Here is a 22,712-nt window from a genome sequence, read left to right as displayed (position 1 = left end):
ATCACGACTTCCCTTTTAGCTTTTACATCTCCTGTGCAAATGAAGTCACAAGAGACATTCAGCTGTTACAAACTTCATGTCAAGCTTTGAAGTGCTTTTTAATAGCAGAAATATTTGGCTCACGTGTGGGCTTTGTAGCTATGGTAAATACCTCTTAGTTATCTGTCGCTGCTGTTATTCCACACCTCCAATTTGGGAGAAATTTTGCATATGCATTGAGGCGCTAGAAAAGAATATTGAACTATATCTGAGCTCTTTTGTGAATGGGTTCCTTTTATTTCTTCTCTCACGGAACTAATACGTTCATCGCATTGTACTGGTTATGGGTGGGAAGGCAATGGGCACTGAGGGGCGCTGATTACTGTGACAGTGGCTGGTGGCTTTGCTTTCTTAGCTGCTGGAAGTTAAGGGGTCAAGCAGTTTCTTACAGACCTTACAGTAAGATCACGCTCACTGCGTCATTTGCTTGCACAACCCCCCATCTCTGTGTGTGTGTCTGAGAGAGAGAGAGAGAGAGAGAGAGAGAGAGAGAGAGAGAGACAGAGAGAGACAGAGGGAGAGAGAGAGAGAGAGAGAGGGTGTATGCATGCAGTAGTGGCTACAGGCCAATGTTGAGTGTTCTCTACCTTATTTTATGGGACAGAATCTCTTACTCAACCTGGAGCTCACCTGATTGGCTAGATTGGCTAGCCATTGAGACCCAGAGACAGTCCTGTCCCCACCTCCGCTGTGCTAGGGCTCCAGGCACACACCACTGAGCCATTTTTGATTTCTTTGTCTTAACATGGGTACTGAGATTTGAACTCAGGTCCTCGAGCTCGTGGCAGACATTTCACGAACTGAGCCATTGCCCAGCCCCTGCTTCCTAGCAATGCTCTAGAAGACTTTGAACAAAAATGCTCTTACTTTTTACAAAAGAGGAAAGTGACCATAAGTAGTCTGTGATAAAGGTAGAAAAAGAAAAAACAAAACAGTCCCTCATTAGTGAGTCCTGCATTGTTATTGAAGCGCAGTCTTAGATCTTCCTGGCCTGCCATGTATCCGAACACCACATTTACAAGCAGCATCTCTGCAAAGGGCCACAGGCAGGCGCTGAGCTGAGCTCCGGGGTCGGCCCTGAGCTGGACAGTAACAGTTTACTTCTTTGTGCTGCTTAATCATTTTATGAAATGATAACAGAAAATTCTATTGCACTCCCCAAGTTAAACACTTGACACTTTTATTCCCTAAAAAATGCAACATTTTAGAAGTCTGGATATGTTTATTAATTAGTGATTATTAACACTCAGTAAACAACATTATGTCTTGTAAAAACACAATTTCGCCGCACAGCGTGAAGCTGGGGTCTATTATTCCCTGATTCCATATGCTGAAATACACTCAAATGGTCACAAATGACCTTAAGCATTAAATAAATGTAAATGAGAGCAACATAGAAAATGCACTTTTGATTGATAACTAAAAGACCAGGTTGGAAAGCATGCGACAAAATGAAGTCCTGTCCAGAAGGCGACGGCTGTGGGAGTCACGGAGGAAGGGCTCCCCTACGTCGCCCTCCGAGGTGCTGAGACTGCAGAGCTGTGCCTTCCTGCCCAGCGTCACTTTGGGTTTTATCCATTGTGTCTGGTCACCCAACTGTTTTTCTCAAACTAAGCAGTCAGGGTAGGCAAATGTCCTCAACGTGGAGATACCTTACAACACCAAAGGCTGTCAGAGCAATAGTGAGAGATGAAGTGACTCCAAATGGAATTGTTACTGCAGCAAAACCAGTATAAACACACAAAGGGAAAATGTACAGAGACAGCTATTTCACATGGAAAGTACTAAAGGATGCCATTCCCTTCCTAGGTCAACTGACCACAGGGTGAGATCGCCGAGCACACTGTGGCCTTATTAATGGAAAGCAGTGCTCCCAGCCTGGAATGGAAGGAGCCAAAAGAGACCGGACACACCCAGACGGTGAAAACCATCACCAGATGAAGGTGACTCAGCCTCCGAGGTATTGGTGTTCTCGGGCAGACACTTCCAGGGTATGGAGGGGTTTGTTGTGTTTTGAAAGCAAGCTAGGAATAATGTCTACCATTAGACATCAGGACCAGTAGAAATCAGTAGTGATGTTGTTTGCTCTGACACCAAGACCTGAGGACAACAACAACAGCAGCAACAACAACAATAAAAAAATGTTCCCGGTAACTGTCATGTTGCAAAACTGTCCATGTTGAGGGCCACTGAAATAAAGCCATTTAAGAAGGCTAACTTAAGCTGGGCTTTTCCCAACCTAATACTGAATAATCTTAGTATAAATCAACCCTTCATTCAGTGTATAATATATTATCTTGAGAGTGTTCTATTCTATTTGTATTTTTGGTGTTCTCATCTATTGAATGGAGTGTCTGTCAGTCTGTCTCATGGAAGTCTGACAAGATTAAATGAGATGATACATGTGAAATGCTTAGAACAGTGCCTGACACACAGAAAGTGCTCAATTAATGTTATTAGTATTACGGCATCATTATTAATCATTCATAGCTCATTCATAGCATCAAGAAAGCAGTTTCAACTGGGACGTTTTAATTCAGACAGGATACAGAAAGGTATCTTACCGGCTTGATATTGTCTGAGTCTTAAACACGCCCGTCTTCTTATTGCTTGTGATGATGCTGTTCACATCTACAGGGTATAGTTAAGAAAACTTCTGCAGCGATTATCAACTGACTACAAGAAAGAACTTACAAAGACTTAGGCTTCTTATCACAATGGGATCAGCACAAGGAAGAGAGAGGAGCTGTTACGGCTCTGCCGTGAGATGCTAACTTAACACCAGCAACATCTTTTCTTTCCGTGGCTTGAAATTTTTCCACCTGTGGAAGGACCATCTAGGTAGCATCATGGGGGGGGGGGGCGTCCAGAGGACAGATGCTGGAGGGGACTGCAGGGGAGCATGAGGTGCTGTGCTACTTCCCCGGGTGTATGTGGGGGGAGGTAGATCAAGCATCCCAAAATCAGGTGTCCACCAGTCCCACCGGAGGAGGGTGAGGCCAGCATTTGCTGACTTTTCAATCTCCTAAATGCTTATAGGGGAGACGCGAGCTTTGGGGAGAGTGTTGGGAGGAGGCAGAGAGAGGGGTGGAGAGAAGCTTGGAGCATCTCTGGGAGAAAACGCAACTCCAAAGAATAAAGTCAACCTAGTGAAAGGTCCTTGAAGAAGTGCTAGCACAGGAGAACTCATGCAGAAGAGCCATGTTTAGATTAGAAGTACTCTGTGGACCTGATGCATAACATCCTAAGACCCTCGGGAAAACCACATCTAGTTTCAACACTAGGAAAAGCTGGACTTCAGGTCTACCACGGGTGGCGTAGGTTTGGTGAGTGCTGCTCCTTCTCTGTCTGCTGTGGCCCCTGGACGGTCAGAGCCGAATGAATACACTACCTCTGACACCCAGAAGAGCTTCCGTGGTCTTACTTTCTGCACTGACCTCTGCCTCTTGGTATCCCCGAACCCCCCTGGCTTTCTGATTTCTAAATACCCCCACCTCCTCCTTTATTTGACCTGACACATTTGCTATATGAACCTCACAACCGCTCTCCTGAAATAAGGCAAGTTTAAATAAACAAGAAATAAAATAATTCCAGCGAAGGCGGCAAGCTGAATGAAATTGGGCCCATGGGGAGGACACCAGGCGGACAACGATGTTCCCCTGTTGCTCAGAAAAACAGATTTTCTGAGTGTTCAGAGCACACACTGGCCGAGATCTCCCTGCCAGAACAGAACCACAGGATTCTTAAACTCAAATCTCTGCTTGAACCACGGGGCACACCCATTCCTCTCCGAGTGACTACACAGGTGCTGTGGTAGCTTTCTTCTCTCAGGAGTGGGGAGGAAAAATCAATTAGGTCTCCTAATGAGGGGCTTTGTTGAGGTTTACAAAAGTGCCATAATGCAGACTTTCTTTTTTTTTTCCCTGGGTGAACTTTCCTGTATGCAAATTAAATACTGTTAAATTACATTCATTAAAAAATAAAGGAGACTAATTTGCCTACTTGTTTTGATTAACTAAAATGACACACCGGCCTACAGTTTCTGTCTATTTCAGGAGTGTTCTCGATGAAGCATCTTGCAGGAGAGGACACCTGACATCTTCATTCTGAGAAGCAAAATTAGTAGAGTCAACTGACAACTCTTTTTTATTAAGTCCCCGCCCCTAGCCACACCCTACTTTTCCGTTTCCATGGTATCCAACTGCCTGCCATAATGTGCCTGGCACACCTGTAGCGTCCTGTGAGTACATGACTAATCTATCAAGCAAAACATATTATTTTGTTAGTGAAGGTAATACTTTTTATAAAATAGTCACAGGGAAGTTAAATTATATAACTCAGAAAACCTATTAATAATTTTTAGTAAACATCTTAACACTATATACTTTATACAATTTATAAACCCAGGACTCTGGGTGGTCAGGCCTGGAGCAAGCATGGATATTTATATTCTAGAAGTTATTTTCTTAATGAAAAACTCACAGTAGTACTTAGGCTACCTTAGTTTTAGAACTGGGCAGGAAATATATTTTGTGGTTTAGAAGGGCTTTTAAAATATATTTAAAAGAAGCGCAAGGAGAAAAGATGGCAGGTGTTATTTCAGAACATCACCTTAAGAGATAAACTCTGAGATCGTGCCCCCAGCCTTTAGGTCCGATTGTGATGGTCTTTCTGGATGGCACTGTGTCCAATCATAGATTTTATCATCTCCCTGTGTCACCTCAGGGTAATAAAGGAAATCCAATCAAACTGAGTCAATATGAGCAGGACAATGTTCATGCCACAGACCCAGTCCTGCTCTGTGATCTGCTCCCATCACCCAGAAGATCTCACGGGGAGGGACTGGGAGCCAGAAGCGCCTTCCTCTGGTTTCTGGGAGAGAAGGAGCAGCTGTCCCAGCCCCCTTGTCAGGGCAGCTGCTGGTGCCTCAAAGGGAGCCAGAGTTCTACCTCAAGCAATCCTTCCTAAACAAAGGTCAGGAGCGATCATCCATTTAAATTATCAGTTTATTTTTATTTTAAAATATGTATACTCATCTACAATAGCAGCAACAGTCTTTTAGGTCAACTGCATACATTATGGGGATGTAAAATACTATGAGCCTATCTGTGTAATCAGTAATTGTATTTATCAGTTGTACATACATTTTGAATCAGGTTATTCTTCTTAAATTTATTTATTTATTTATTTATTTATTTATTTATTTATTTATTTATTTAATGTGTATGGTGTTTTGCAACCCTCCCCAGTGTGTGTGTGTGTGTGTGTGTACACCATATGTGTGCCTGATGTCCTTGGAGATTAAAAGAAGATATCAGATAGCCTGAGACTTGAGTTACAGACAGTTCTAAGTGCTGGGAATTGAACCTAGATCCTCTGAAGAGTACCCATAAGCTATCTGTCTGGCCCCAATATTGTATTTTTTTTTTTAAAGCTTTCATTTTACTCTCTCTTTCTTCTCTCTCTCTCTCTCTCTCTCTCTCTCTCTCTCTCTCTCTTTCTCCCAGTGTGTGTGTGCTCTCTCTCTGTCTCCCAGTGTGTGTGTGTGTGTGGGGGGGGGTGGTGGATATGTGTATGGATCCTGCAAAGACCAGAAGTGGTGGATCACTCCTGGAGCTGGGAAGAGTGTATCCTGGGAAGCAGGATGTATACTCTTAACTGCGGAGACAGCTCTGTAGCCCAGTATTGCTCTTTGAAAATATTTAAGAAATAACAACACTGTGACTCCTGAGGCATTGCTTTTCTTGGTTTATGTTATCTTCAATTTTATTGGGGGATTAAAAGGGAGGGAAGAACACTAAGATTATAACATAAATCTTATTTTGTTCTGATTTAAGGTTACATTCTGTCTGTCTGTCCGTCCGTCCATCCATCCATCCATTGATCTATCTATCTATCTATCTATCTATCTATCTATCCATCTATCACTTTATTTTTTGAGACAGGGTTTCTCTCTGTAGCCCTAGCAATCCTGAAACTCTGTAGACTGGTGTTGAATCTGCTTGACTCTGCCTCCCTGGTGAGTGCTGGGATTAAAGGCATGTCTGGATTAACTCTACTCCTAAGTCAGTTCCTTACTCCAACAGATGGAGAAATGACACCTAGGTGCGACCAGGTCTGTTTGCAATGCCACCTGGTACCTTTATACATGTCAACCACTCCCCCACCACCCTCACTCCCTGCAGCAGGTGCTGTGGAAACAGGAACACTGTTCTGAGCACTGGAATATTCTGCAGATAACACCACAGAGATGGGGCAAGACAGGATATTTGGAGCCAATCAGTCAGTGGCCATGGCCAACCAGGCTGCTCACCTGCAGGTGTTTTACTTTCCTTTCCCTCCTACTTTCCTTCCCTACTTCCTTCCTCTTTTGTTTTGAGACAGGGTTTCATGTAACCCAGGCTGGCCTCGAACTCCCAATCCTCTTTCCTCCACCTCCCAAGTGCTAAGATTACAAGCAAGTTGCCCAGACCCCAGTTCTACTTTTCCTTATTTGGTTTGGAGAGGGCTTTGCAGCCATCAGAATTCAGCCTCCCACTTCTCTCCTTAGCCGTCTATCATTGCTACATTTCGCCAGCTACACCTTACTGAGTAGTTATTACATGCGCGTATTTAGGGATTTCTTTCTTAGCACACTAAAAGGGAAATAACGAAGGGCTTTTTTTTTTTTTCATTATTATAAAATAAATTTGAGGGTCTAGACAGCTTGGTGGTTAAGAGTACTGGCTGCTTAGTTAGGTTCCCAGCACCCACATAGTGGCTCAAAACCATCTGTAACTCCAGTTCCCGGGAATCCGATGCCCTCCTCTGGTCTCTGCAGGTACCAGGTATGCACATGCAACACAGAGATGCATGCAGGCCTAACACCCATATTAAAATAATAATTAAAGCCAAAATGAGAACTGGGTAAGCCATATGATTTCATTTCCAGTTTACCCTTTGAATTCTCGTGGGTACAGATGAAATGCTATCTTTAGGAAAAGATGGTTCTCAGGATGAAAAGCTCTGGATTAAAGCCAGTGAGGCACCTTCAGGACCAAGGAGAAACTTAAGGAAACCTACTCATGAATCTGAGAAAATATCCAAGATATAAAATTTGTTTTACCTCAATTCTTAATTTCTTTTTAAACATCCCTTTGCATTAAATCTCAGATCAACAGTTAGCTCTCCAGGGTCAAGATTCAGAGGCCTAGGGACATAGGTAACCCATGGTACATCTTAGAAAGATAAACAGATGCACAGTTGGCTAACATGCTTTCGTAATACACAGGTCCAGAACTAATTTCCTTATTGCCTCACACATTAAAAATAAGTCAAGCTCATTCTCTGTCTTGGCCTTTCTCTGTCTGCCTGTCTGTCTCCATCTCTCCCTCTTGTCCCCACACCCTCAACAGATCTTTATACTTAAAAAAAAAAAAAGTCAAGCTGAAAATGAAATAACAAAACACGCTATTTTTCCTAAAAAAGAAAATTAAAATATAAAAAAAAATCAGAATGATAAAACTTTAAAGAGACCAGTAAATAAGACGAGCTGAGTCCATTCCATTCAGAAGCCAAGAACAACAGGGCAATTTTAAAATGATGAGACTAATACAGGGGCTAACACTCGGCTGATGAGTGACTGCCAGGTCGATTTTTATCATCTCTCTGGTATGTTCATTTGTTTCTTAATGTGCTCATCTTGCCCATTAAGAATAATTAGCAGCTTTGCCTAGAGATTTGCTGGCTTCAGACAAGGTTTCTCCCCACTTGTTGTTGCTGGCATCCACCTTTACTTTTTATAAAGTAATTTTTGGATAATATCCTACGATTACTGTATAATTTGAGCTTTCTAAAACTGTAAAGGGAAGACATAAACAGTGATTCCTGAATGAGTTGTTTGATCTGTCCGCTGCATTGGCACTGTGTGATTTGGCGAATGATTTATTCTTACAGAGAGGGGTACACAAATGGGGAGGGAACTCAGTCATATTAATTCACTCATCAAAACAGATTACAAAGCATGCCCATCGTAAGCTGTTTGCAAATCAACAACAACATTAGTATTAAAAGCAGGAAACCACATTGCCAATTTTAAGGCTTTTGCATGCTTTTTTCTCTTAATTAAAATAAATTAGATCTACTTACAACAGAAAAAAAAGGCACACAAACATGGAAGGAGAACACCATAAAAACTGAACCCTATCAGGAAGGTCCTAAGAGATGAAATAAAACGCACAGCCAGTTTGGGTCTGCATCCTGAAAGGACCTACTTCATCTACACTGTAAGGGTCTCCCCTCCTGCCCTTTGGCACCCCGCTATATTAAACCCATTGTAAAACCCAGCACAATAAAGCTCTCTCAGGGCTGAGCCTCTGAGGACCAAATGTTAAAAATCCATTTTCTTGGGAGGGGGCTGTACCAATCATTTCGTTGAAAGGCTAGCAGAGTGAATGGCAGAATCTGAGATTTCCTCTCTGATTTCAAGAGCTAGCCTGGCATCTCTGCTGTTTAAAGCAAAGGTGTGATGATAATTAATGACATTAGCCTTGCTTCCCTTCTTTGGAGTATCTGTAGATTAGTTCAATAATAATTTTAGTACAATTAAATTTACATACTGATTTCAGATGCTTCCCACAGTTTGATGATAAAAAACTTCTAATTGATTTCTGGGGCTATTAAATAAAGTCACTTGCTGACTTCAGGGCTACTGGCCCCCATCTGAAAGTCTCCATAATCAAAACATCTCTCTCTCTCTCTCTCTCTTACTCAAAAACCACTGCTTAAGTCTGATCTGGCATACCTGAGAGTTTCCCATTGCTCTCTGTGCTCCCTGACAAGGAAGAGCACAGTCAACGAGAGAGAAGAACCCAGAATATAGGAGTGAATGGAGCAGCAGCAGTCGTCCTCAGGAATATTTAAAAGAACTTGCCACAGTTTCAAGATCATGATTAACATCTGATGTTTAAAAACAGGGAAGCACCTTTTGTGATCTCTTTCCCTGGTGTGAAAGGCCAAGGTTGTGATTGGCTGTTTGTCCTTCCTGAATTTTTTATTTTTTTTTAAAGGGCTGTCAGGCAATTAGCTGGGTGGGGCTCTGCGGAGCTCACAGCTGCTGCACAGTGTTAGCCGCCATGGTCTGGTTCCTCCTTCCTGTGTGAGCAGCTGACGGAGCTGCCGTCAAGTTTATTTTCGAAAAAAAAAAAATTACAGAGTGGAGGAAGGAAGCAGGAAAAAAAAAAATCAAAAATAGAAAAATAGGCTTTATATAAAAGGCTACAAAATTCAAAGCTGCTTCAAGCCATTGAAGGGAGTAAATATTCAAATAAGGTCCTGTCTTCCTCCCCATGTCAAAAAAAAAAAAAAAAAAAAAAAAAAAAAAAAAAAAAAAAAAAACCAAAGCAAACAGAGCTTCCACATTTCCTCTCAATTTCTAACTGCTGCTAACTGCCTTTGAGCAAACCAGCCAGACTGCTAAAGTAGCCAATGACTTAGGTTCGCTTTCTTAAAGTACAGTTCAATTTCCTGAACTCTGTGTACATATCAGTAAAGCATAATCTAATATAATGGGGTTTGAACTGTGATAGCAGAGCAGAAGAAAAAAAGGAGAGCTAGCTTTTAAATCCTAAATAAGGGAGATGACTAAGAGGTGATAGCTGCTTCCAGCAGGAGATCTAAACAACCCCTGAGCAATTAGCATAGGTACAATATGACCAGTATGTGTAATATCACAGCCATAGAGGCTGGATGTTAATATTTACAAGCAACGTCAAATAAAGTAAATAATAATTTTAATCTGCTTCGTGCTGGAAGACATTAATGAGAAGAAAGGAACGAGAATGCTTCAAAATTATGAAGATTTCCCATCGCCTTGAGAGGCAGGAAGAACACAGAGCCCTTCGGTGAGGAGTGTCTGGAAACCCTATGAAAAGGAAGGCGCACACAGTCATCTGCAGGGAAGTCAGATAGTGCTCGTTTTTCTTAATTACTGATCATGTGTGTGAGGAGCTCTTTTTTAATACCCCGTGCTGTCTGTCTTTATGTCGACTGTTACGCAGCCTGGGGCGGGGCTGGGGGGGGGGCACAACGAACCGGCTTTCTATCTGAATAAGGATACTTCTGATGGCCTTTTCATTCCCATCAGTTAGCAGAACTTCTTTGACATCTGCAGAAATAGCAACCTGGAAAGAAGAAGAAAAAAAAAAAAAAAAAAAAAAAAAAAAAAAGGAGCAGGGCAAACAATGAGCAAACATGCGTGTCTGTGTGGGAGTGAGGACGGTAGTGACAAGCCTTCGGTATCATGCTTCCTCACCATTTCTCTGTAACAATCTTCAATCTTTTTTCATTTTATGTCTGCATTATTTTAATCATTCAATCAAATCAGTCAATACTTTTATCATTCCATTTGCGGGAGCCTCTATCTTGCTATCATTCTGTTCGGTAATTGCATTGTGACAGCGGATGATGGTATTCTGAGAGGCTTTCATTTGTGGGCTTCTGTTTATCTAGTAGAGCCATCATACAAGGCTGTCACTCTGCCTTTCAGCTTGCTTCTGTCTGGCTGCCTGATGCCCTTCATATAACTTTGCATTGCAGGCAGATGGCTTTGTGAGGGTAATTTTTTTGTGAGCTTTGACATGCTCGCACATTGGGCTGTAACCTCGACACATTGTATAAGAGCGACAGGTTTGTCAAATGCCAATCAGTGTAACAATATGCTTTTATTTGTAGAGACATAAAAACTTGTCTAATGCACTGTGCTGCTACATAATATCTCCTGAATACATGACTCAGAACCCAGAGAATGGGGAACGACGTTCCTGAATGGCCAATCTAATTCAAAAGAATCTAATTACTGAGCGCTCTGGATCATGTTTGTTGGTGTAATAATGCAGGCAAAACATTAGCAGCTATCTCATGGTGCTCCAACTGTGATTCGCCGGGCTATTCCTGTATCTTAGCAAATGGGACTATAATCTGAAAAAAAAAAAAAAATGCTTTTGCTATAGCAAAGAAAGACTGTGCGAGGCCTGGAATGTCACAACAAGCGATATTGACTACACTGAGGTAAAATGTTTCTGCTCATCGAGGCAACCATAAAATCAATATGATCCGAAAGTAAGTCAATCTAGAAGGTCTCTCAAGACCCGGCAGCTTGACCGCAGCTGATGCTGTTGACGGTTCTCTGACCCAGCAGTTGGAGCCCCTGGAACATTTTTCCTTTTGTTTTCCCTCTGAATGGGATTGGAATTGAGAAAAGACCTACCATGAGCCCAGCCAAGCATGTCATGCCACCCCCTAGCTCACACACAGCAAGGCCCCTGAAAGAGAGAAAGACATGGTAGAACCCATACAAATTAGATGGGAATGGCCAGAGCCATATATATGTTACAAGAACAAATTACCATCTGCAGTCAGAACGACACTGCCATGGAGTTGTGGAGACACGACTGGCCCACCTCATGGAGTTTTGCGTTTTAAAAATAATTATGAAATAGAAAAGTCACAAAGCAGGCAGACCAGTGGGGGTTCCCTCATTAGCGTTCGCTGCAACATTACCACCGCTGAGCTGAAAAATCTGAGAAGGTTCCTTTTTTCCCTTGTCAATGGTGCTGTCTTTTAGGACTAAACTAGCTAGAGTTGCGAAAGATAATTGTTAGGAAAGGATAACATTGTTAATCCACATTCATGCCTTCAAAAACAGTTAGACAAGTAAACGAAGCAGGTATATGAGTGCCTATGAACTTATATTAGAGTCACACACAAGGCACACATAAACACAATCCTGAGGGTTTTTTTTTTTTTTTTTTTTTTTTTTATTATAAAACAAGCTGAAATATTTTGGAAAGCTGAACCACCTCTATAAAGCATAATTACCCAAGAGCATTTGGTAATTAACACTTAGATCACAATCGACCCCAGCACAGCACAGTGACTAAACAAAGCAGGGGTATAATATGGCTAACTTGGGCAAGCCCAGGCTGGAGTGGGCCCAGGCTCCTAGCTAAAGCTCAATGTGCAGTTCTATAGCTACTTTCCCCTACTTTCCCTTTTTGTGCCTAAATGTCAGCCCTCCTGTGTGACATGTTCACCCTGGCCCACTGCTTGCTGACTGGAGCTTAAGGACAGAGATGAGCACAGGCCAGCCTCCAGGGTGACTGAGCAGCCTGACGCAGGCCTGGCCTCTGCATATGTGACAAGCTTAGACTCTTAACACGGTATAGTCTCCAAGTTTGGGAAGTTTATGGAGAAAAAAAAGCAAAATTAAGGTGTGGGAGGACGGCAAAAGAGGACATTCATATTAGAAATTATTTTAATATGTATTCAGTTATCCAAAGTAACCACCGATTGGTTGGCAAATATCAATCCACAGAGCTTCAAATATTACATGATATCAATCTAATTTTTTAAGAACATACAGTTTAAGCATATCATGATCACTAATGGCTTGTTATAAAACATAATGGGCTGAAGTATACATAGAATATTCATAAAATGATAATTAAAATGAAAAAATCCCAAACCCCAACTTTCTGTATATATCAAAGATCTCCAGAAATTTTAAATAAAAGATCTTTTTCCCCTAAATCCCATGCATGATTTGACACATAACACATATTAACCGGTAAAAATATTGATTTCTTTAGTACAGTAATTTATATTATACATATTGTCACCAACACAAAAAATACCTTCAAAGCCAGAGCATCTTCAGTTAATAGCTGTAAGGCATGCATCTAAGATGTCAGTGACTTCTGTAGCAGAACTTACAGAATGTGTTTATTGTGGGGACTTTTTTTTTTTTTTTTTTTTGACTTTCACAATCAGCAAGGATTGATTGTACCTCCACTTTTGTTTCCCCCAAATCAAAGCGAAATAAAATGCTCTGAGTGGAAATCAGGAGCCTTTGACAGACAGCAAAAGCTGGCTGTGTGACCTTAGCCTGAGGGCCATGTGAATGCCTCCTCAGAAGCAACACATTTTCCTGGGGAACTCTTTTTCCTTTTTTCTTTTTCTTCCTTTCAACAATTTACAGTCTGGAGAATGTAGGACAGCTATTTCCAATAGGCAGATTCAATATCCGAGATGGGCTAGGCAGATAGCTTTGAATTGCAGCCCTTACCTGAATATATGACTGTGCTTGAGGCAGTAGTAAGCCAAGACCTCCTCAGACGGCCAGATGCCTGCAAACACAAGAGAGATACTGGAGTTGGACAGTCTTTCCTTCCAGAGTAGCTTCTAAAATGAAGGCTCAGCACAAGCCATTGCATCTCCAACCAAACTTAACATCACAGGCCCTTCCATGTGCCAGATCATGACTCTCCTTGGCTGTTGTTTTTATAATGGCCAATGTTATGACCTTTCCCAGTAGAGCAGTCTCTATAAACTCTGCAAAACTTCAATTACAATAAAACAAAAACTACTAACAACCAACATTACAGATATCAAACCTTAATGTTGACAGTAGTTCAAGAGGATCTTACTCTTAGTTACACAAAATTAATACATGTAAATTGAAGACTTCCTATATGTACATGTGCATATCATATGCAGCTCCTTTTAGGCAAACAAACAAACAAAAAGAATTAAAATCACTGTAAGGAGAAGATAAAACTGTCGAGGTCATTCTATCGTCCATATTAATGCTTTAAAATATCCTCAAGTCCTTTATTTCTTTAATTAAAAAACTGCAGTATAAAATTAAGAAATATTAATTTCACCAACTTTGGCATGCCTTTAAATCACAGTATTCCTATACACTAAAGTTCATGGACAGACATTTCCTAAAACCATCACCTATACATCTATTGAGAAGACCTAAAGTTCAAGAATGGATATGACTTGCTTCTAGGTAAAGATGTTAGAACTCAGTTTCTAGTGGTTGTCATAGGATGGTAGGATCACATGTGCTTTTAATTCTTTTCTCTACACTTTGTTCTTGTATTTTCCAACATTTTTACAATGAGCCCACATCACCTTAGATATGAGTAGAACAAATAATATCATAAAAATTATGGTTTCCTCTGAAGGATCAGACTCAACCATCCATCCATCCATCCATCCATCCATCCGTCCATCCGTCCATCCGTCAGCCCCACCCGTCCCCACTCTGCCTTCCCATTTGAGCTTAAGGAAGCTCGGTGGCCCTGGGAAAGAGCAGTCTCCTGTCAGCACCAGCACTCAGCTGCCAGCCTGGCCGAAAGGTTAAACACATTGAAAAGACTCCATTTTTTTCTCCCTACGTTGAAGAGGAAGAGGTGGCGTCACAAAGCACCTCTTCAGGAAACCCTGGGCAGGTAAAGTTACTACTCCAACCTCCCAGCATTTTCAGGAGAAAGAACAACTTGGGAGGGGAAGAGAGGACAAGGAAAACCAACAAGAGGTGTTTGGAAACATATTTAGAGGGAAGGCAGAGAGGTGGGCAAGTGCAGCCACCAAGACCACAGATTGCTTGAAACCAGTCGCAGCTCTGGCTGCTGGCTGAGAGACTTTGGAGAGGTTACAGACTGACTGGGCCTCAAGCTTCCCGTCTGCACACCATGATGACTGCAATATCAGCTTCATGGGACCCTGTGTGGATCGGATGAGTGAAATACATGCAGTGTGCTTGGGAACAGTTCCGCACTCAAAATAACCACAGAGGAAATGCCAGTTGTTACTGTTGGCCTCTTGCAAAGAGTAGAAAACAGAATGCGTGTAGACCGCAGCAATTATCCCAAGAGTCAGGACAGAGAATGGTTTTCACCTTTGCTTTGTCAGGACCCCAAAGTCACAAGGCTTTGTATACCTCCATACATAAAAAACTTCATAAAGACTGAAGTACATAATAAAATTCTCTGAAGGAAGACCCAAGGCACTGCTCTTGCCAAGTAGATACAATTACCACAAGAATGAATTTCTTTATGCCCTCAGCGCATGGCTGTGAGGTTTTTAAAAAGGTAATGATGGGGAAAAGGTATTTAACTAAAACTTAGGCCCTGATGAAGAATGAATGTGACTTCTAAAGTGCAGAGTCTTTTCAATTCGTTTTATATTTTTTCCAGAAATTATAGAGTGATTTTTAAAATAAGTTAAATACAAAGATCAAAAGGCTAAATTTCTACCATTAGCAATATAATCACTGTTAATGTTTTAGACATCATTCCAAAAACCCTTTCTAGTCATAAACGTATCTTACTCAGTTGGGATCTTGTCATGCAGGGATTCAGTAACTTGACTTTGCTCCCATCCAAGAAGGTCAGAGAGAGTCTGCAACACGGAGCCTACATTCCAGTTGTGTTGTTTGTATTGACTGCCTCGATACTCTACTGTGACCCACACTCAATTAACCCACTTCCTCTTAACAGGCAACTAAGTTAGGTTCCAAGTTTGTAATATAAGATTATAAATAGAAGTAGGAGAAGAAAAACATACCTTCTCCTAACATTTTTTTTTTTTTCATACTTAGAGATGAGCTATCTGGTCAAAAATTAAGGTCAGGGTCTGGAAAATAGCTCAGCAGTTAAGAGCACTTGCTGCCCTTGCAGATTACTGGGGTTCAATTCCTAGCACCCACATGACGGATTACAACCATCTCTGATTCTAGTTCCAGGGTATGCGCCTGCCTCTTCTGGCCTCCAGGAGCACCAGGGCATGTATTCTGCACACACGTACATGTAGATAAAATACTCATACATAGAAAATAAAAATAAACAAATTCTTCAAAAATTAAGTATAGTCCGTATTCTGGTGGACAGGTTGAGCGTCCCTAATCTAGATACAAAATACTGCAAAACCTGACATTTTTTTGAGTGTTCACATGATGGCTAATGGTCACATGCTCTCAGGTGACATCAGTCAAAGCACAGCTGCACTAAAAGCACTATATAAAACCAACTTTGTATAAAATACATATGAAGCAACTAAATTTCATGTTTACACTTGGACTCCATTTACAAAGTATTGTATAACTCCAATTTAAAATGATCCCAGATTTACAATGACTCTACTCCAAGGCTTTCAGGATAAGGGACATTGGATCTATGTGTAACTGTCCCATGTAGAATTTGTATGCTCCATACATCCCCAGTAAGAATGTTTGTTCTGGGCTGGCTCTTACGACTTAAGTCCTAGATCATATGTGACAGTGAGAGGGTTGGGGACCGACCACACAGAATTGTCCTCTGACCTCCACACATGGGCAGCTGTGCATGCTCCCCATTATATACCCATGCAGTAATAAACATTTTTTTAAAAAAAAATATTTGTTTCTTCAAAGCCTTTCCAAGATGGGGCTTTATTGGTACTTTAAATGACTAATTTTGTTAGTGTGTGTTAATTATACTCACAGTGAGTTTTGTTAGAGCATTTTCATACACATACGTTTGTTGTCTACACTGACTCCATTACCCTCTCCTGTCCCCTTTCTGCCACCGCCCATTCTCTTTATAGTCACTCCTCTACTTTTCGTTTATTTTAGCACTTGATGACAGTCACTGGGTTTCATTTGGTATGTGTATGAAAATGTACACTCTATCCATCCGTGCCCCCGCTGTCCATCCATGGCCCCGCTGTCCATCCATGCCCTCTCTTCTTCCTTTATTTTACAGTCCTTTGCATCCAGCCACACATACGCCATGGCTTTGTATCCCTACTGTAACCTCATGCATAGCACCACTGTCTGACTTCTTTATGAGAGCCATCCTAGTGGGGCTGAAGTGTCTTGCCTCAGTCTTGATTTGTAATGATACTTTAAAAATGTTTAAACATTGTTTAAAATAAGATGACAGGCATTTGCCCCGGCTGCTGCTTGCCTGCAAGGAATAGGTAAGACCTCATTGCTTAAGACATCATCCACACATGTTGATTTTAGGACACAGAGAAATCACGCTAGAACCAGGATGGAATCCTGGCTCCTGGTAACCAGCCCTCATAGAGCCTCAGGAAATAAAGTTCTGAAGAGAGGGACATTTTGATGTTCTAGGAGTAGGGCTCCATTATGAAGAGAAAGGCAGAGACAAGACAAGCCTGGAGGGAGGTTAAGGATCAAATCACAGAGGCTCCAAAAGCAACGCTAAAATTTTAAATCCTTCTTAAAAATCCTTCTTAAAAAGGTTTAAATGACAGACTGTTGGATCTAACTTACATTTTAGAAGTTAATCCTGGATAGTCTAAAGAAACCTGGTTGACCAGAGGTACAGGGAGGCAGGAAGAAACCAGGTAAAGACCTCCTTGTGTCCCTTGCCACTGCCTTTGGGACATTAACGCATCCTACATCTAATGACCTAGTGGGTCTTGTCAGTCTACTTCTCAAAGACATCTCAAATCATCACCACTAACCACAACCCAAGAAGTAACTGACGGGGTCTTGGGAGTGTTGAGGGTCTCAGCTGTGAACAAGATGGTGGACAATGGACCTGCATATGTGAATTTCTTCCCATTTTCTATGAGCTGAGGTGGCTGATTTCATGGTGTATTAAACAACAGCCAGGGGAAGCCTGGACTGTGACGACACACAGAGAGATACTGGGACTTATGTAATGTCACCTTTTTGAGTTTCAGAATCCTCATCTGCAAAATGATAGTTTCAGTTGGATTATATGGGGGTGGGGGGCTTCACCTCATAAAACTACAATAGAGAAAGAGGCCTCACCTTCTGGACTTAGATGGAGTTCATCCTGAGCCCCTGCTCTTACAGATCTGTGACCTTGACAAGGTGCTTAACCTTTAAAGCCTTTTCATTCATTCATTCACAGGACATGCAGTTATTAACAGCCATGTCTGCCTTAGAAGCCAGGATAGCATCGTAATTAAAGCACAGCCTTTCCCCAAATAGCTTTAATAGAGGCAGGAGACAATAAATGGAATTTCAGGTACTGAGTGGTGCTGTAAGGGAAAAAAAAAAAAACCCACAGAAATAAAACATAAAACAACTCGGGTGGGGGTGGGGCTTCCTTAGCCAGCCAGCTGGGCAACGCCTCAAGCCTCTTATTTTTAAATACTGGCAATGAATATTGCTTACAGGATGCTGTTAGATCAGGTACACCCCAAATTCCTCACAGATGGTAGAAGCCACTGCTGTTGGGGCCATTGCTGTTACTACTTTGAAATGTTTCTATACAGCCTTGAGGGTATTTATATGATACTTTATGGAGAGTATCATTTTAAATAATTTTATATTTTAAATAATATTTTAAAGTATATTTTAAATAATAACCTGTGAAATCAAGTCAGAACTGCATTTGGAAAAACTTGTCCTGGTTCTGGACTTTGAAACTCAGTCTGCAACAGGAATTCCAAGTATGTGTATTTACACACACACACACACACACACACACTAACTGTGTGTGTATGTATTATGTACTCATGTGTGTAGGTTATATGTATATGATCTCTCTCTCTCTCTGTATATATGTGTATATATATATATATGTATATATGTGTATATATGTGTATATATGTGTATATATATGTGTGTGTGTCTGTGTGTACATATGTACACTCTGTACCAAAATAGCTTAAATAGAAGCCAACCTATGTTTATAAATCTGGATTACAGAGAACACGAGTAGATCTGGGTGGAAGGGAATGTTTGTGTAGCCCAGAACAGCAGGCAGGTGAAGATTTGCCTGGTGACATGCTAACACTTATTTAATGCTAATACTATTGGAACTATCATGCAGTGGGGAACACCAAGACACAAGTCAGATAAATACTCCATCTCGGAGTTAGAATGTGGTCCCGGGTAACTGTTGACCTAGAGCATCTGCTGCCTTCCACTGGGTGATAGGCAGGCCACGGGCTGGCTATGTGAACTGGGCTGAAACTTCCCTGCTTATGTTCCTGGAAGAGCCAACAGAACTATATGAAAGAACCAATGATGAGCACATGGAAGGAGGGGTTGTTCAGAGGATTTCAACACTAAATGCTTCTCAGACTGCAAGATGGGTTTGTAGGTAGGGCTCAAGTTCAAAAAGCAGTAAGACTTGAACTGTGTACATCATGATTGGACTTGCACCGAGGTGCAGATTAGGAGAAAAAGAAGGAACCTGGCCCAAAGGCAGAGAAGGGAAGACACTCTTCCCAGAACATTCTCAGGCTCTGGCCTTTGGGTCTATGGTTAGTTTGGGGAAAAGGTGCCAGAAAAGAGACCGGTGAGACTCACTGCTGAGTAACAGGGACACATGGCAGCCATAGCTGCGGCTGCTCACCCGGTAAGGATGTGAACTTGAAAGATATCCCTCAGTAGGCCACTTACGTCTCATTGCCTTGATTCCTTATCTGAATAGGAGAATACTGTCCACTCTGTATACAGACTGAGGATTAAATGGGTGTAGTGAGAACTCAGTAAGCACTCAATCTGTGCTGGCCATCACTGTTACTATCATGTTTACTACTGGAGTAGACACAGCACTCATTGGAAGTTTGCCAAATGGTGGGCTGTGAACTTTGTATGGATTATCTTGCTTATTCCTCAGATATTTATTATCATTGTGATAGGAAAGGACACACTGAGATGTGTAAATGGAGAATGAGCTCATGTGATCTGGCTGGGATTTGAGGCCATACTCTCCCGTGATGGAAAACTACCCTATGTGCTACTCCTTTGAATGGTGGCTGGTCCTGGGATGAAAGGTCACACATTTCTGGTTCTCAGGACTGCCAATGACTAATTTTAGGACTCTGGACAAGTTATATCTTTGGTTTTAACTTCAAGAATAAAATGGAAGAATTGAATTGACTAAATCTGTACCCCCAGGATGTTGGAATTATATTTGTGCATATTCCCAGATAAAAGCATCAAAGACTGTCAGTGGGACCCAGCATGTGACATCTTACAGAAATAAGATTGGTTACAATATTTTATTTGTACCAGCACTCAAATTTAAACCTCTATTGGGAAATCTTTTAGATGGATTTAAATAGTCCTGTAAGTTAAATCTTTAATACGTGTCAGTTTTAATTGAGTTAGAAGTGCTTTGCTTCATTAAATTTCCCAGCTTTAGAGAAGAACAGTCACATACACTATTTGTGAAAGTTTTTTCTTGGTTAATTTTTAAATTGACAAACTATGACGGTATACCTTTATGGGCTATAAAAGTGGTATTTAGATCTAGTGAATGGAACATGTTAAAACAGAACCCCTCTTGAAGCAAAACTTTCTTTCTCCCAAACTGAGCAAAGCCCTCCAATGGATGTTCTCATCAAGGAGATTTCCTCCTTGGTGGAGTAATAAGAATCTCCTTTGGTCAAAAAAGATAAGCAGAGAGGAGACCTCCTTCCAATGAGAGCTGCCTGCCCCCCTCCCCCAGGTGAACAGCTCCATCTCACCTGGCTAGAGGGTATCAGAAAAATCCTTTCTAGAAAAAAATGGACCCCAGAAAAGGAAACAAAAGAGCTCCTTGCAGGAGGGAAGATGGAAAGTGGGCCTGGGCCTCCCCAGAAACACCACATTCTCTTGAAGAGAGGAGAAGAAACAGGGCTTCTACTGCCAACTTGTCCTCAGAGTAAATTATTTTCCTAAAGCCCTGCTGGGTCAGGGGAGCTGGGGACACAATAAACAGGCCCTCTCCTTTGGGTAAAGCCATCTTATTTCCTTTGAAAAGACATAAAAGAAACAAATCAGGTAGAAAGACCAGAGCAGCAAGTGCTGACCATAATTGTCGTTCCTGACTTTGGCTTACAGCCACTTTGCCAACATGGACAGAGTGGGCTTCCTTCCTGCACTCACCGACGATCTACTAAACGATTTACTCTACGATCTCCTAAAGCAGATTCCTATCCTGGAGTCTAGCTTTATTTTCCTTACAGGTAATACTGTGACTCCATTCCAAACACAGGAGAAGTTGCATATTCCAGAAGTGGCTGCTCTACACACTTACGCAAAGCCTCCTGGGAGAGAAAGCCATACTAGGAGGTAGATGCTGTTCGTGAAAAATTTATGAACACCCATTAACCAGCTCTGGGCTCGGGACTTTGAGCATGTGTGGAAGGTAAACATCCTATATCCACACTGCCTTGCTCCAAGTTTGCCTCACTAATGGCCTTGGAAAAAGAATGGTTTCTTGGTAGAGAAGCAGGAGGAAAGACTAGTGACTCTTCACTCTCTCCTTTTTGACACAGGGTCTCATGTAGCCCAGGCTGGCCTTGAACAAGTGTAACTAAGGTTGATCTTGAATTTCTTAATCTCCAGCCTCCACAGACCTGTTTATATGGTGCTAGGGACTGGACAAAGTGCTTTATGCATGCTGAGCAAGCCCTCTATCAACTGAGCCCATGTTTCCCTCTCCTTACAAAAGAAACTGGTATTAGCAACTTTGAAAAACCTGAAATACCACTCAGCAAATTGATTTGATAAATAAGGCCGCATCTTATGGTTGTTTAGGATAACCCCACTTTAAATGAAGCTTTCTTTGCTATTTCATTTGAAAGTGCATTTGTGATGTTCATATTGAAAAAGGAGGGAGGGAGGGAGGGAGGGAGGGAGAGAGAGAGAGAGACAGAGACAGAGACAGAAAGGGAGAGGGGAACAGTATATGTGAGTTGTGTAAATGACCGAGACTCTGTCCTTCCTGCCTCTCCACTTATCATTATTCATTGATATAAAGAGAACATGATGATGTGCTCCTCGGAAATTTCTGCTGCTGGACCAACTTGGGTTTCTCACCACAAACTAATGTGGAAATCCAGTGCTAAGCACGTCCTGGCTGTAAACACAGCAGTCTCGCTCAGCCAGAGACTTCCACAAATGTCTCCAACCAACTTGCATGATTGTCTTTAACACTTTTTTTTTTTTTTTTTTTTTAAGAAATGAATTTGATTTCATTTTCCTTCCCCAGTTTTCAAATAGTCATTAAAAATTAAACAACACCAGGAAGAGCTCTTTGTGATTACAGCCTTCCTTCTCCTGCAACAAACTAGATCTATAAATTTACGTACCATTGTAGATGTAAATTACAAAATTTATATTCAACTATATTAAAACATCTATTCCAAAAATGATTACCAGTTGTGAAAAGCAGACAGGCTTATCGCTTGCTGTCAGTTGTTCATGTCTAGTTAAGCAATAATGTGCTAAAACTGCTCTTTTGTTTTGTGTAAGAATTTTGGCAATAGAAGAAATGAACACTCGGTTAATAAAAACTCAGGCTGCCTTTTTGCTTTGATGGAGGAAGCAGCTGCCTGTTTTCATTTGCTGCAGAGGAGCAAAACCCATCAGTATAATAAGAGGCTTAGATGCATCCATCCACAGAGCCTGTAAGGCTATAGGGCCACTCGCTCAAAACCAATCCCTGGTTTAATTTTAACAAAGATGTGTCTGACATATTTGAAAATGCATTATAATAGGTTTTGAAACACGAACAATTTCTTTTCCTTTTAAATACTTTTCTTACAGATTTGAAAGGTGTATGTGTAGCTGAATGATAGCAATGATAAGAAACGGACCAAACTGTCAGGACATCCTGAGACAAGGGACGTGAAGAGGGTGGACTGAGAGGTAGTTAGCCGGTCCTTGTGAAAGTGGAAATGATTCATTTGAGTGTGAGTTTATTCATTGACTCAATCAGATGAATATGTACTACTACTACACACACACACACACACACACACACACACACACATCACTGGGCTAGATAGGTACTGAGCCCACAGCTCCTTCTCAATACTCTTTAGGAGAAAACATCAACACAAAAACCTGAGTGGATCAAGGTTTC

The 22,712-nt window shown here is 41.5% G+C and overlaps 1 protein-coding gene across 2 annotated transcripts in view; it reads right to left on the bottom strand.

Annotated features, from left to right (window-relative positions):
* Camkmt (calmodulin-lysine N-methyltransferase) overlaps window positions 1-22,712 on the bottom strand; it is a 353,564-nt gene that overhangs the window by 48,627 nt on the left and 282,225 nt on the right. The window contains exons 4-7 of one of the 2 annotated variants that reach the window (XM_034514512.2): window positions 13,142-13,202; window positions 11,285-11,339; window positions 10,136-10,199; window positions 2,604-2,670 (exon numbers count right to left, since the gene is read on the bottom strand). In XM_034514512.2, coding sequence (XP_034370403.1) covers window positions 2,604-2,670; window positions 10,136-10,199; window positions 11,285-11,339; window positions 13,142-13,202 — 247 coding nt within the window. The remainder of the gene's footprint in view (window positions 1-2,603; window positions 2,671-10,135; window positions 10,200-11,284; window positions 11,340-13,141; window positions 13,203-22,712) is intronic. The other variant, XM_034514513.2, reaches the window with a different exon arrangement.

This window comes from Arvicanthis niloticus, chromosome 11 (genome assembly GCF_011762505.2).
Source record: "Arvicanthis niloticus isolate mArvNil1 chromosome 11, mArvNil1.pat.X, whole genome shotgun sequence".
In the NCBI taxonomy this organism is placed as follows: Eukaryota; Metazoa; Chordata; class Mammalia; order Rodentia; family Muridae; genus Arvicanthis; species Arvicanthis niloticus.
The sequence above is the reverse complement of the archived record's forward strand: the minus strand, read 5'-3'. Positions and strand labels throughout refer to the sequence as shown.